The following is a 16,318-nucleotide window of genomic DNA, read 5'->3' on the forward strand; positions in this document are numbered from 1 at the left end:
TGTACACAGTAAAAGAATTAAATATTTTTAAATGATTAACTCTACAGCGGATGGGAGGAGAGAGCTTATCTGCCTCTGTAATTAAAAAAAAAAGCCTTTACCTGCACCAGGAGATAGATACATTCAACTGAATTCTTCTTAACATCAGGATCAGGGCTGCCTAGTAGTCTGATAAGTGGTTCTAGTCCCCCATGTTCAAATATTTGTACTTTACTAGTGTATTCAGCAGCCATATGTGCTAGACACAGGGTAGCAAATTCATGGATGACTACATCTTCTATAGGGAAAAGAAACAAATACTTTAATTAAGTATGATTCAAAACAGTACATGTTCACTAATCTGGTACTTTAAAGTATTATTTAAAGTCAATAAACATTAGTGTTTATCATACCTTACTTTTCCATAAACATGTTGCTCCGTCTGTCCAACATATAATAGTACTCAGTGAATAGCTAGCTGTGACTATAAAAGTAGTTACCTATTTAATATATATTATGACAAATCATAAGTTATAAGGAAGATTTTATTAAACTATCTGATCAGATGGCAGTAGTAAATTGTTTCTGACAATATTTTTGTATTAGGAAGTAACACTACAATTTACCTTCTGGTGCTAGGCGTGATATAAGTGAATTTGTGACATCCAGTTCTCTCAATAATTTCCTTACATCATCTACAATGAAATAAACACAAATATGAAGTCTTTTGTTTGGCTAGCTAAACTGAGTAAAGAAACAGGTCTTCTGCTCCAAATAAAAGGTACTTAGGTTTACTCCTAAGATCTGACTGGGAGTGACACATAGCTTAAGTTATTACAAGATTGTAATGGGCTCAGAAAACATACAAGAGATTCTCAAGCACCATGCAACATATCCTGTACTGTTTGCTATACAGAAATTTCCCCAATCCTTCATTAAAACTTCATTCAAAATACTTGCATCTAGCTAGTTCATATTAAATATTGCACAGTTTTAGTTGTCAAAAAGGTCATGCCCCAATAATTAAAATTATTTGTAATATTAGGGCTTTTTATTAAACCAAAAACAATTCTTCCATTATTTAATTGTAAAGACCTAAATTTCTAATTTTCTTCTAACACAGCCCGCATTGCAAATTGAAAGTATAAATTATATTGGTCTTATTAAAACCTCAATAACAACTTTCAGAAAGCATTTTTATTGTTGTCAATAGCAAACTAGCAAAAATAACATAACTGGATAGAAAAACTGAAATAAACATTTTGGGATGGATTTCATATGATCTTAAGGGCTGTGTTGTTACTGTCAACACATCACAGTGTTAACATGCAAGATAAAAGGTATGAACCGAATATACTCTAAAAAAAAAAAAAAAAAAAAAAAAAAAAAAAAAAAAAAAAGTTGTGAATATAAATGGAAGATCTGGAGTCATTCAGACTATTTGTGCATTGGCAGAGGATGCCAAGGTATGAAGGAAATAACTGAACACTAGTGTAGAGCTGAAGGTAGGGTAAATGACATAAGGTCCAATGCAACAAGAAAAGCAGGCAGCGGYTGGTGAAAAAGACTTAAATAGGAATTAGGACATCACCATGGAACACAGTTGGGTACATCATCTACAAAAATAAAATACGATTAGCTAGATGTAAGTTTATAAAGCAATGTAAAAGTAACAGCCACTGAAACTCAAGCTTATCTTCCTTATTTCTTCATCTTCTTTAGGTACATCTACACACCAGCTTCACCTTTTGGCACTCTCACTCACCTAGCATGGATGTAATACATYTCACCTTATTAAAAGGTTCAGGAAAATCTGCATATACTGTGGTTGAATCATCTAACTGGCTACACTAGATACACTCCACTGCTGTGAACGCAGTATCTCCAAGAGATGAGTCAAGACAGGCTGAATTTCACTTGCTCGGATACTGATAAAACATCTACATCAGCACTGACCTGCCAAGGAAGCTGAGTAAAAGTGCATGCCAATGCTTGATATTTCAGTACTTAGATTGCTATCAACACCTGAGTTAGTTACTTTAAAACTAACGCATCTTTTCTCCCTTATCACAGTATATACAGCATCTGCAGTATATGCCTGCAGTAACAACTGATATTTAACCACAGAATTTTCTGTAGATGATAAACACCTTTTTTCCCTTTTCTTCCAGCTTTTGTTATAGATGAGAATGTGCTATGTCCACTTATGTAGTCAGGCTTTTCCAGATAGAATTCCAGAAGTAAACTGTTTCAATTTGGCTCTGTCATATCAAAAATAAGAGTTGGAGGGAAATTCACTTCTGTAATTTTTCAGATCAGCAGAGCTTACTAGAGGTAAACTTGTTCCTTTCTTTTGGGCAGTTAATACAGGAATTTTTCACGCTGGCCACTATTTCTTTAACAACTACACTCTTACACATTGAAAAATATTAAGAAATGAAGACTCTTACGATTAGAAGCCATGATCCCAAATACCATAACAGCATTTCTCCGTACAACTGGATCTTCATGAGAGATGAGTTTATATAGCGGTTCCACTGCTCCAAGACCAAGAAGTGTCACTTTGTTTTCATCACCTGAATAGTAATTAGGTTGAAAGTCTGGTATAAATGCAACAACAAGCCAAAAGCTCTAATGGAACAAAGCTCCCAGTAGTTACCAATCTTTTACTGGACTAYAGAATTAAAGAAGCCCTTGCCCTTGGTTTCATGCCTGACTATGTTATCTATCATTGATCCAGACCCTGCCTTTGCCCCATGGACCAGACTTTCTGGCTTGACCTGAGACATGTCTCATTACAACGGACTTGTTTGGCAACCAGTGGACTTTGGCTGAGTCTGGGTACCTCTAGCAGACCTGTTTTCCTTTCCTTGCTCAGCTAATATGGGACTGTGCCCTTGCCAGGATGGTCACTGCCCCATGCTGGCCTTGCTGTCACCCTTGGCCCCTGGGTTCCTTTTCTATGCAGAGCAGCCTACCCTTACTGCTACCTGACAACATGGACTACCTCTAATAGTTGCAGTGATGCCTGCAACTAGTGATGCAGAAGTAGAGGTGAATGCTACTATAAAGAACCTCATTTTATTTTCCTCTTTTCTTACCTATTTTATTTTCCTGAAAATATCCCCAGATAATTCATTCTATGGATCTGAACTACCTCTCAAATGAAGCAATTTCCAGGATTTGGATCATTAAATCCCAAGTTTTTTACCATCCAAGAATGGAGAACTTCGTACTCAATAGGCTCTGGGTAAGCAATAAACAGGAGTGTTTTGTATGATTGGTCTTCTGTTTCTGCTCACTCAAACCCCTCCCATACTCCATGAAACAAAATCCGAAATCTGCTTCTTTCTTCTGCTCCCACACCAGCCTTATAATTTATCCTCTAGTGAACAGTGGGAAAAGCAGCCTACCCTTTAAGGGTACAAGGAGGCAATGTGAAAAGAAACCAGAGAACTATGTTCATTCTCAGGCTAAAATCCAGTCAGTCAATTAAAAGACAAGAACTACTTTTTACTGAGGAGTGAGACTTAAATTACTAGTGATAGCCAAGAAATGGACTAATTTTGATGTGAAAACAACCCCTTCCTTTGTACAGTACTGCAAAAAGATTATAAGAATACCTACATTAATAATTTAAAGGATTATTCATTTAGTAGAAACAGCAAAACAAAATGTCTGTCATCTTGTGTTCCATATGTTACTGTGGACACTAGGGAAGGATCCAAAAATAGGTTTATAGTGGGTGATTCATAGCTGTCTCCCAACATTTCAAGTTCTCTTTTTACATATTCACAAATTGTTTGCATGTCCTCAGCCAAACTTGCCTTTTTAAGCTGAACTTAAACATTTTTCAGAACCCAAATTATCGCTAGACAACCGTCAAAGCCTTCAGCTTTTCTCTCATAACTTCAGCAGTGCTGATAATTACTATCAGCACAATAATCGGCATATGAAACCATAATCTTTAAAGGGAAAATATATCAAATGTCAGTTAATATAAAAATAGATGAATTATACCAAGAATGCTACTTGCGTATGCCAGTTTGACTGGAGTGGGTGGTGTGGAAGGAGTAGGAGACAACTTAGGAAATTACGTGCTTCACAATTTTGAGCCTTTGTTATACAGTTGTCTAAYGGGCACCCAGAACATGATGCTTAATTATATGTAATTCATACAGGGACCTTAGAGGATTTGTATCTTAGAGACTTGTTAGATTTCCAATACATGCAGAAATAAGCTAGCTAATGAAGGCTGATCGATCACCAGTAAATTATATATCACAGAAGTACTGACATAGAGAAATATGAAAAACTAACATAAACAGACTAAAAAGTAATTTTCTTTCACAATACACAACCTACCAAAATACAAGAACCCTGAAATAACTATTTTTCCATTTTCAACTATTTACTGGTACAAGAGTTCCAAATTTTAACATAAAAATGACAATCTTATTCAAGATGCTAATGTGTTACTCATGACAAAACAGATCTAAATTGTACTTAAGCAAAGCTTCATTAAAAAGAGAACATCTGTAAAATTCTATAATCAAACATTAAAAATTTACTTCATGTAAACCACTTCTTTGTAATTGCAACTATAGATGTGACTGCTATTTCAGAAACCCCTCAAAACGTTGACAGAAACTTTTGATACTAAACAAAGACGTTAGTGCTAATAAACTAAAAAATTCTGAACAACTTTCAAAATGTAAGCAAGGCAGAGGACAGCTTATCAAAAAAAAAAAAGACTAACCTTTTGATGCAAACTTATAAATGGCATCACATGCTTTAGCCAAAACTTCTTCTTCAGGAGAACTAAGCATTAGCACAGCTGTTGCTGCTGTTTTGCTTTCAATTAGTAAAGGATCAAACTACAAACAAAAAAGGAAAGAATAGTTTGAATTTATATTGAGCCTTACAGTGTGCTGTGGTAGACTTTCACATTTCATTAAAAAAGTAGTTTGATAGTTTGAGATCTACAGTGAATTAGAAATGCTATCAGGGGTTTCTGTTTACCTAGAGATATTCAGTTTTTTTAACAACAACTTGAGGTGTTGCTGAAAAATAAGAAAGAACAATTGACTTCAAAAATGAATCATAATTTCATCTTGTATGAAAATTTTGGGGAAACCTTGACAATTTCCTGTACATGTAGGAAGCTATGAAGGCAAAAGTAGGAAATTCTGCTACATATGAAAGCGAAGCATCCTGAGGCATTAGAACCAAACATGGAACAACCTGTGGGAAGAAATTTCTGACAAGCAGCCATGCSCAGAACCTGTGAACTTAGATGCTGCATGAGAAAAATGATGTGGTTCCTCAGTGTCATTACTACTTTGTGCTAGTTTCAAAAAAATACACAGTGACCTTTCCTGTGCCTTCTTCAACTCAGTTCACTTGTCAAACACTAGCTTACCATGATTCTGTACTAGCTGAAACATTTTGATATGATCCCAGCTCAGCCAGCTGGAAGTGCTACATGTTTTCATTTCCATTTCTGACCTCTCTCATACAGAAAGAAATCTTCCAGCAAATCCAGCTGCTTTGACCCTCTTAATAGACTCCTTGGGACTAACGTAGTTTGAGAAAGGGCAGTCTTTTAAAAAAGCCTTTTGTTCTTTAATAAGACTAAACAATTTATGAAAATTTTATCCATAAAAAAGTTTTAATCTTATTTGAATGTAAAATAAAGTTTTTATATGGGAAAACTCTCTTCTGTGCCACTTTTGTCACAGAGCATGTGTGTTACTTACAAGAGCCACTAAAATACTGGAGTCATACTCAGACCCTCAGTATCAATGTATTTATCTTTAAAATACAGTAGATTTACCATTTAAGATAGTATATAAAAATAATTTGCATTGCTGTTACAATATATAGTAATACTGTGTATACCTTAAAATATCTATTATTTGTTTTACTTCATTTTAAAACCCTCTAATAGCTACATCAGAGGCACTTGTTGCTGAACAACAAGGGCATGGAGATTTACATACATTCATTGTCAATCAAGGAAATTATTTGGAGCAAATCTTCATCAAAGTTATGAGTGTGCTGCAAGGAAAATGAAGAAACAGGAAGYTTTTTCTCCTCCTGAACTTGTTCAAAAACAAGGCAAAATATGATGCTAATGCCCAGGSTTCCCAATGTGCATTTTTGATGGGTTCTCAAATCAAAGTAATTTCATCATCTTCCATGAGGCATGTCACACAAATTAGAGCCTGCAAGACCAGTTTCTGTAATAGTTAAAAGGTTGCCTGGCTAATGTGACTGACTGATCTGCCTACCTTCAAGCAGTCTGAAAACCTGAAGACCCTGTCCAACTTGACACTTGCTGTGACAATTAGGAGACACAGGACAAGTTGTGGAACAAAGCTTCTTTGTAAAGAAACTATAAGCAGCTTATCACACCATAGGTCATTTTGCTCAGTAACAACTTGGCAACAAGAATTAAACCAAAYAGTGGCACAGTGATCCAACATACATCCAAGTAATGGGCTTACAATGCTGGAATCCTTTATGGGAATCCTTTCTTCAGATCATAAGAAAGCAAAAAATTCAGGCCACGGCCTTTACTTACAGCTTACCACAGCGACAGCTCTTTTCATTGGTTCATTCCACACATAGGAGAGGAGTATGCAAGAATTACTAAGATATGACTGAAAGTTCCTTTAGCCACATTCACACCTCTGCACCTTGCAGGGACAGAATAAATGCTCCAGATAAATGCTGTGATGTAAGTGGAGACATAATGTTTCTCTGGGAAAAAATCTATCCCAGTCCACTCTAGCCTCTTACTGGATTAGTCCCTGGGAGGCAATGGTAGATAGAAGTAAGAGATATGACATGACATTATTCAAAAATGTATTTAAAAAATTTCAGCTTGTAAAATGTTCATGATCCTTCAGGTAACAAGTTCAATCAAGTTCAGAGTCCTATATATTGTAAATTTAAATTATTATCATTAGTATTACATGAATACTAAACATATGTGACAGCCACTAATCAAATCTAGATGTACACATGCTACCTTCCAAATATTTTGCAATATTTGGAGAACTTTTAGCATATCAACTCACAGCAAGAGGGAAAAAAAGATTTTGGCAAGGAGAAAAGGAAATTACTTCTAACAATTCTTTATAGGCTGCAGCCAGCATACAACTTCTTTTGTGACTAGGTAGCTCTGCTCTCCAGCACAAGAGGGGAAAAGTGCACTCCCRCATCTAAAATTATTTCGTTACATTTAGTTTTTTGATTAGTAGAGAATACTAGGACTATGTTTACACTGTGACTGCTTTATCAGTATAGGTACACTGTATCTGCAGTTTGCACCTAATGTGGATATAGCTAAACACACTTTGTTCTAGTATAGGAAAAAATCAAAAGAGGTAAAAGAAATCATACCACTTTGACAGCATAATTATGTCTATTGTAAGATGTTCTGTAGCTTGGCTGAACACAGATTACTTCTCTATGACCAGTGCAGCTATACTGACAAAAATCTTTACATAGGTATTGAGTATGAGCTTGTCAGGGCACTTTTTATTCYAGCAACAGGAAAACTTTTTTCCTAAATGCAATCCTCTGTTCCCTTGCAGCTGCTCCTCAAGGGCATCTGTGGTACAGCACCTCACATGCTGAGGTTGCCATCTGGGCATTCCTAAAGACAGCTGCAGCAGAGCAGAACCCTAACCACACTTCAAACTTCCTTCCTCTACCCAGCCCTGAAGATGCTCTGCACCCTTATTGGTTGTAAGCCTCCATTAATAACACATTCTGCTATAAAGTRAGACTATAAATAATAAAAGAATAAATTACAGCCTACATTTTCTCTACTGAAATTCAAAATGGATTCCTAATAGCTGTCAAAAGCTATTGCAGACATTTTAATTACACTAGGCTTTGAATGAAAGGTGATTTATAGTTAAAGAGGCAGAGTCAAACTCAACCCTGCAGAAGCTCCACTGCAACAGCACAGCTGAGTCTGACGAAATACATGGTGTTGGGATGAAATTGTAATTTTTAGTAAATGCTGTTAGACCTTCAGAAAAAAATAAATTAAACACAAAGATTGACCTCAGATAAATTTTAAAAAGTAATGAAATATGAAATAAGAACTTTCAGTCTCAGTAACTTATTTATATTGATTAAATACCAAAGACACTATTAAGTTGCTCCATTTCTTTTGCCTCTGTACTACTCACAAGTGATTGTATAAACTACAATTCACTGACAATTCCTAGGTTTTATCATAGGTTAGAGAATCAGCAGAGTCAATTGATCTAGTCTCTACCCATTTATAAAGATATCAGATTCACTGCTACTGTCTGAAATATTTAATGGTCAGCTTCCTGTTAGCAGTATTTTTGACTTATGTTTGAATTAAAGTAAAAGGCCTCAGCAGGGCATTGATTTGCTGGGAAGTAACATTTTGCATCAAAAATATCACAGAACTGGATGTAACRTTTCCTTATCATAATGCCAGCATAACCAGAGTCCATTTTTTTGTTATCAAGATTTGCTCCAAAATCTTCATAATTTTTTGTAAACTCTTCCCTTGATGGCACTTACAGGCCACATTAAGTGCTAGATTAGTATCCTTGAAGTCACACATGACCTTGAAATAAACACAGAAATCTGTGGCTTAATTAGCAATAACATTCCCAACACCTAGTCTGTATTAAGAAAAATAAAATAAATGAAAAAATGCTATAATGCAAAACTCCTTTATGCCTCTGATCATGATATTTGCATGTATTAGACTTTGAAGCTGTTGGAATCTGCTGAATATCTGTTTTTTTGGTTTCCATCAACCCATTCATTTGAAACGCTAAATCAAAAGTAATATAARATGTTTTCAGTCAGACTAAAGGTCCATCTAGCCCAGCATCCTGTCTCTGACAAAGGGCAGTAACCAGTGTGTGCAAGTAGATTATTCAACTTTGCTTACACTCTCTTCCAAATTCCAGCAGTCTGCAACTGAGAGACCTAGTGAGCTAGAAATTTTATTTCTGTGTTTAAAAAGGCTAAGAGAATTTTTTCGCCAGTTAATTAGGTAAATAATTTTTGAAGCCATCTGTATTTCAGCTATCCTTAATATTCTGAGGCAGAAATATCATAGTTTAACAATGTCTTAGGTAAATAGTAGTGCTTTTCTTCATATTAATTTATCACCTGATGATTCTATTTGTCCCCTGCCCCCCAATTCTTTCACTGTGAGAAAGTGAACTAAATGACACCTATTTGCTTTCTCTATACATGCAGTTTTCTAGGCTTCTATCATATTCGTTTTCACAGTCATTTCCCTTTTGGGATGAAGAGTCCTATTCTATTTGATCTTCTCAATATAAAAGCTACTCTTTGATTATTCTTGTTGTCTGTTTTAGTACTTTTCTAGTTCAACTGTATCCTTTTTGAGATGCAGGAATCACAACTGTTAATGGCATCCAACATATGAATGTCTAACGGAATTGTTAGTGGTATGGTGTTTTAACTTTTTTCTGTTAAAAATTTGAAACATTGCATTAATTTTTTTTGGCTGCTGACTGACTGACATTTTCATGAAGCTAGCTCATTAATTCTCATAGGCTAGATGACTAAGGTTTCAGAATAAATCCCCATTACATTCCACTGGCAACCTCTCTCCATTACGTAAACTGAACTCTGCTTTCTATTTTTAACCACACATTACAGCCATGAGAGGACTTTCTTTTTACCTATCAGCATTTACGTGAATGAAGAGTTTGGTTTAAAGACTTGAAAAATCTGAATAACAGTATCAATCAGATCATCATTATCCCCTTGCTCACTGACTTCTCTAAACTATTTGAATAGATTTCTAAGGTAATATTTTTCTCTACACAAGTAATGTTGATTCTGCCCCACTATTACCATATCTATTCACATATGTATTTAAGTTTTTTCTACAAATTAACCCAGTGTAGAAGACAAACTATCTGACCTGCAATTAAAATAATTTTCTACCTTTCATTCCTCTAGTACAAAGGAGATACATTAAGTACCATAAGTAACAGTACTGCAATTTCATATTTTAATTATTTTACAGTTATAACAATATCTAGGCAAATACTATTTGTTCACATTTGCGCAATTTATTTACATTTGTTTTAGTGATTTGTTACATTGCTTCTTCTTTTGGCACAAAAATAATTCATTTTGCTTTTCTTTTATGGCTGTAATCTTCATGTTATACCTAAATCAACAGAAAGTTTCAGTCTGAGAAGCATCTTTCTTCTGGTGATTTTTAAAAAGCTTTAGTGTTAGTTATGATAACTTCATTAGTTCTCCTGCAAAATATTTTGCATCGTTGTGATTTTAGTTTTAATTTGTGTAAGCATTCTTTCTCATTTAGATTCAGAACCCACTTTTTGAAGAATGTTTTCAGTTGTAATAGCCTCCTGCTATTCTATTGTTTATGTATGTTGGCCTTTTTTTCAATCCTTTTGAAGTCTTTTTGAACTGATTGACTATATCTGCTTTATGCTTGTACTTTTCATAGTCCAATTACAAGCAGTGTTAATATTTTTGATATTCTTCAACCTTTTTTCCTTTACCAAGAAAAATATCGTTAACATATACCTGAGTGTATGTGCCATAGTTTAGAAGCCACTTCCCAGTCACGCTAATTGTTTCRGTTTCTGAGATATCGCAGAGAATCACAGACCGGCTGAGGTTGGAAGGCACCTTTGGTGATCAGCTAGTCCAGCTACACTGCTCAAAGCAGTCAGCTAGAACATGTTGCTCAGGACAGTTCACAGCCTGGTTTTGAGTATCTCCAAGATGCAGRCTCCACAACCAATCTGGGCAACCTGTTCCAGTGTTCAACCACCCTCACTGTAAAAAAGCTTTTTTCTTGTGTAAAACATAATTCCTGTACTTCCATTTGTACACTTGGCTTCGTCTTTTCACTCAGTATCACTGAGAACAGTCTGGCTCCATCTTCTGTACATCTCCCAGCAGATACAGGTGGATAAGATCCCTCTGCGCCTTCTCTTCTCCAGGCTGAACAGTCCCGGCTCTCTCAGCCTCTTCTCATATGRCAGATGCTTCAGTCCCTTAATCATCTTCATGGCCCTTCACTGGACCTGCTCCAGAATGTCTATGTCTGTTTCATACTAGGGAGCCCAGAACTGGACACAGTACTCACCAGTACTCACCAGTGCTGAGTAGAGGGAAAAGATCAGGTTCCTCAACCTGCTGGCAGCGCTCTTCTTAATGCAGCCCAGGAGGCTGTTGGTCATTTTTGTTGCAAGGGCACATTGTCGGCTCATGTTCAAYTCGTTGCCCACCAGCACTCCCAGGTACTTTTCTACAAAGCTTTTTTCCAGTTGGTTGCCCCCAGCCTGTACTGGGGCATGGGATTATTCCTCTTCAGATGCAGGACTCTGTCAAACTTCATGAGATTCCGCCCTGCCCATGTCTCTAGTTTGTTGAGGTCCGTCTAAATGGCAGCATAATCATCTGGTGTATCAACCACCCCTTCCAGTTTTGTAATGACTACAGACTTGCTCAGGGTGCACTCTGTTCCACTGTCCACGTAATTAATTGAAAGGATAAACAGTATTGGCCTCATTACTAGACTGGCCTCCAGTTGGAATTCACACTACCGACCACAACTCTTTCAGCCTGGCAGTTCGGTCAGTTTTCAGTCCTCCTGAAACCTAGTCCATTTATCTACTCTGCACTTCATCAGTTTGTCTATAAGAATATTACAGGAGCTGGTATCAAAAGTCTTACTAAACTCAAGTCAAATTAATATTCAGGTATTAAYTGACTGGAAAAAGCTGTTTCTGTGGAGACTGAATTTTAGGAGTTGACAGTGCCACTTCTTGTATTCCAACATAGTTTCCTTTTTAACATCAGTGTTGTGAACGAAGCCATTTTCAAAAATATTCAGATATCTACAGTCTTCTTTCAGGGCTAACATCTCAGCACTTTCTCTAGCRGTAAATTTAGACTTCCATTTTTATATCTATGCCCTAATTGATGGTCAAGTAGTAAAAACTTCTAGACCAAACTTAATGAAGATACCACATGAAAAGTTCTTTACCAATCTATGCCAAAGCTACCATATTTTATCTGTTTGAAATATAGTTTAAGATTATGCATATAAACAAGCAAGCTGAAAACAGTATTTTTCCTGAAGAAGTCCAGTCCTCAGAAGAAAAGATAATAGTTAAAGACAAATTATGAWAGGCAGGGACAACAGATTCCTCAGGAATATTCTCTGATTCATATACACAGTGGTTAGGCTGAGAACATGTTTTCCACCTGTTTCTAGAAACCTATAAAAATCAGTAGTCATCTGCAATACAATATATTCTCAGTGCATTCCAGATGCACGAAGGCCCTCTTATAGTTTGTCCACATTATCTTAAGGCTTCTTTTCTTGGACTTGACAGTTTTAATAAGGAGTTTATTAATCAGAAGATAGTAGCTAATATATCTTGTACTTTGTCTGCATCTCATTTCCTGCCATTTGAAATATCCAAGCCAAATTTAGAGGTCTGAAATCTGATTTTACAAGATCACTGTTAACAATATTCAACTGGCTAGAATGTTTGGTTGCTAGTTAGAACTAATCAATGATGTATTTAATGGTTTTGCTATGCAACATTCAGTTGTTTTCTTCTGACAGGACTGCTAGAGGGAATGTGCTGGTCTGAAGTGCAATAATGCTAAGTATTTAAGCCAAAAACTGCAGATGCCATCTGGACTTCACTCTTCTCAGTTCTTTATTTTTTAATGGTTCTATTGACCACTTYTGCAAACTGTGGTTCTGCTTCTACCGACTTTCTAAACATTTATTTTGGAGGGGGTTAGCTCATCTCTATGTCTTAATTCTACTATCATACCTTTCAATTTTTTTCTTAGACCGCAAAGATACTTTGTTTTAATTCTTCAGGTCTGTTTTACATAGTCTTATGCACAGACGACTTCTTTGTGTTTCCTCCTTGTTTTTTGGGTTATTCCATGCAGGCTTTAAATTGATTTACCCTCTCATGTTTCTTTAATAGTTTTATCTCAAGCCTTCTTTCATGAGTCACTGGTGACCACAGCTTATGAATTACATTTTTAATACTTATCTTTCCACGGAACAGYTGGGCAAGAACAGATTATCAGATGCTAAGCCTCAGTGATGTCATAGCTTTAGATATGGAGTTGAACGAGAATGACTGACTTTTGATGAACTGATTAAGATCCTGCTTCCTCATTAACTTCGTCATTATCTCGTGCAGAATTTATATTGTACTCTGTTCAATGTTTTAGTCTTATTTCCTCTACTTCTTTCTGAATAAACCAATTAGGCTCTAAAAATGTCTATATTTTGAATTGCTGWCATTATTTGGGTCTCCCTCTACTTCTCAAAAAGTGTGTATAAATTAGTCCTACACTTTCAACCTCTGGAGTTGAATATTACCATTATTCTGTATTTGGTTTCAGCTGCACTACTTCTCACTGTGACACTCCCAATGATACCAGAAGAACTTGAACTGCTGCTAGTGAATTTATGTCTTTGCAAAAGATCTGAAATACAAAGTATTATCATTTTAAATATTTGTACAACTTTGCATTCAGTACAAAACTCTGCAGATCTATCTTGTCTCTTATTTTTTCTCATGTGAACAAAAAGAGAATGTCCTCATAGTACAAAAGACTTTTCTTTTCTCCTTTCTTTCCTTTGATTTTTACAAGTGGAAGGCTAATACTGTTCTTCCAATGAAAAGAAGCTCAGGTTGTTTCATACGTTACTACTTGCAAAGCCTGCCAAAGACAACAATCTCCACAAAGAACTATACATGCACAGTCACTCTGGTTTGCATGCTGTCCAAAAAAAGCAGAAACAGAATAACTTTAAAAGACATTTTTAGAATTATGTGGGTAAGCTGGTGGAGTAAGGAACTATGTAAGGATGGTTGAGCTGGGCCTATAATTGTGTAATGTTTATTTTATAGTACATAACAGTTTATTAACTTACCACATCCTTGGGTGGAGATTCTACTTCCTTCTTTACTTTTTTACCCATTCTAAAAACAAACAAACAAACAAAAATATAAAAGCAGACAAACAAACTCTTTCTGTGTTTTAGAAATCAGCCCACTGGTGATTTAGGAAAGACACACTTTCTCATTCATTTGACCCATCCAATCAACCTAGATAAATTTGAAAAATTCTTGGCATAACAATTTCTTTGCAGAAAGTTGTTTCTTTTAAACAGCAAGGCTTCATTTGTGCCACAAAACAAACTTCTTAATATTGGAACACAATCAGTAAAATACATCTACCAACAAAATACATATCTAAAAAGAAGGATGTAAGACATCACAGGCTCAAGCCATAACGTTGTACTAATATATAGGACATGCATTTCTATCAGTTTTACTTGCATGTATAAATCAGACATGAACATCAAGATCCTATTAAGGTATTTTGGTCCTCAACTAGGACAACTTCTTGCAGCCCCCCTGTGATTTAAGAGATCACTATCTAGATCAATAATGAGCTGCAGCCTGGGCAAATACAAAATTCGAGACTGTTGTTCGTTGTGTTCAATAAAATTTGGAGCTGTTATTGAGTTATTGAGTCCTCTGAATTCTTTCAGGTACTGTTCTCCTACCCATAATCCCAAGAAACTGTAACATACAGTAGCGGTGAAACCGCTCGATCATCTCACTCGTGAAGAAGCATGTAAAGTCTTCCTAAAAATGGAACTGAAGTTTAAAGCTTCATAGGCAGGTCACTAAATATTTTAGAGTTTTAAGAGGAATAACTGCATAACCAAAGAGTCTTCAGCTTTACCTTTACCCTGCTTTACCCTTGCACATATGTACACGCATACATATGAACTCTCTCACACACACACACGCGCACACACTACACACTCTAGCATTCACCACTTCAGGAAGTGCAGCTTTGGCCAAGGAACAGTTAACTTTATATAAGAGAAAAAGTAGAGGACAAATTGCTGAAGGTGTATTCAGCAAAAATGATGGACATATTACCTTCTTACTTATGCAGTCATTGTACAAAGAAAGCATCAACATTAAATAAATTAAATTTAATAAGGTTTGCTTATACAAAGGCATTCAGGAAAACTGGATTATTTAAACTGTGTTAAATCCTTGTAGGCACACATGCACACTTATTCAGAATTAACATAGCTTCTACTCAGTTCAGCTTAATTCATTTTAGATATGAATTAAGCTAAAACTATTAGAATTTTAATTCTGAATGGGTTTAATAAGGTTTAAACCAAATCATTTAAAAGTTAATGCAAGTAAAGGTATTCATAATGTTGTACATTTAACCTGTGCAGATTCAAATAATTATACATATTCCAAGATAACCAAAGCCTTTAATAATAAATATTTCTTCCCAATATAAATGCATTTAGCTTCTGAGAATATTTTCAAGAAACATACATATTTTTCTACATGTTCATAATAAATGTTCACAATAAACATTTTGTTTCTTGGTAATATAAAAAAAATCAGTGAGATCTGTAGCAGCAATCACAGAGAACTGTGGACAATTACTTTACTGTGGATTTTGCCCCTCAGTCTGCTTTTTTACTGTAGTGACTCTTCCGGATTTCAATGCCTTCTGTCATCAAATAGTGTTTTTAGCCTGGTCCCCATAAAGCTCTCTATTCAGCAATCATTTGCTGACTTGAGGCAATGATGTACATGGATCTCTTTGGCTTACTAATAATTAAATATGTTTTGTGTCTTGAATTTTAATAATCTCAGACAATCAATGTGTACAGGTATTGAACRGTTCCTGACCCATAAGTGAACTGCTTATTCAAATCTCTTTCTCTCCATAACTATGTGTCATCTTTTTCTCAGTAGGTCTACATCTTTGGTTCTCAGTTCCAACTGTTCTCTGCCATTTGTCCACAATAAACTTTTCTATTTTCAGACTTATCATCTCTGATACCACCAACTTTCTCTCTGAAGGTAAAGCCTAAGAATTTCACATGTATGCACACACTCCTGTCATATTTTGAAAAACTCAGAGTTTAGTCTGAGTCTGAAAATGCATTTCACTGCATTTTCGTTGTTTCTAAAACTATTTCTGAGCACAGTTTGAACCAGTGTAAATTAGCTGTAAATTACCTAGATTAGTTCTGAGAGGAATTCTTTGTTGAGGAGGTGATAACTTTTAAATAGTGTTGCTTTGCTAATTGAGGTAAGGCTCTTCTAGGATTAGAATGTATGAAAATTTAAATTATTCTAAATATTTAGAATTCAGACAAATTTTTAGTGGTATTTATACTTTTAAATTTGATTAGGGTCTATCTTATCTGAAA

General features: G+C 35.5%; 1 protein-coding gene across 3 annotated transcripts in view; it reads right to left on the bottom strand.

Annotated features, from left to right (window-relative positions):
• ARMC3 (armadillo repeat containing 3) overlaps positions 1–14,032 on the bottom strand; it is a 57,292-nt gene extending 43,260 nt beyond the window's left edge. For all 3 annotated transcript variants that reach the window (XM_085318259.1, XM_085318258.1, XM_085318257.1), the window contains exons 1-5: positions 13,985–14,032; positions 4,739–4,856; positions 2,430–2,555; positions 606–674; positions 102–277 (exon numbers count right to left, since the gene is read on the bottom strand). In XM_085318259.1, the coding sequence (XP_085174385.1) occupies positions 102–277; positions 606–674; positions 2,430–2,555; positions 4,739–4,856; positions 13,985–14,032 (537 nt within the window). The remainder of the gene's footprint in view (positions 1–101; positions 278–605; positions 675–2,429; positions 2,556–4,738; positions 4,857–13,984) is intronic.
• Between the last annotated feature and the right edge of the window lie 2,286 nt (positions 14,033–16,318).

The sequence above is a fragment of the Rhea americana genome, unplaced genomic scaffold (assembly GCF_003343005.1).
Source record: "Rhea americana isolate MKP2758 unplaced genomic scaffold, rheAme1 scaffold_53, whole genome shotgun sequence".
NCBI lineage: Eukaryota > Metazoa > Chordata > Aves > Rheiformes > Rheidae > Rhea > Rhea americana.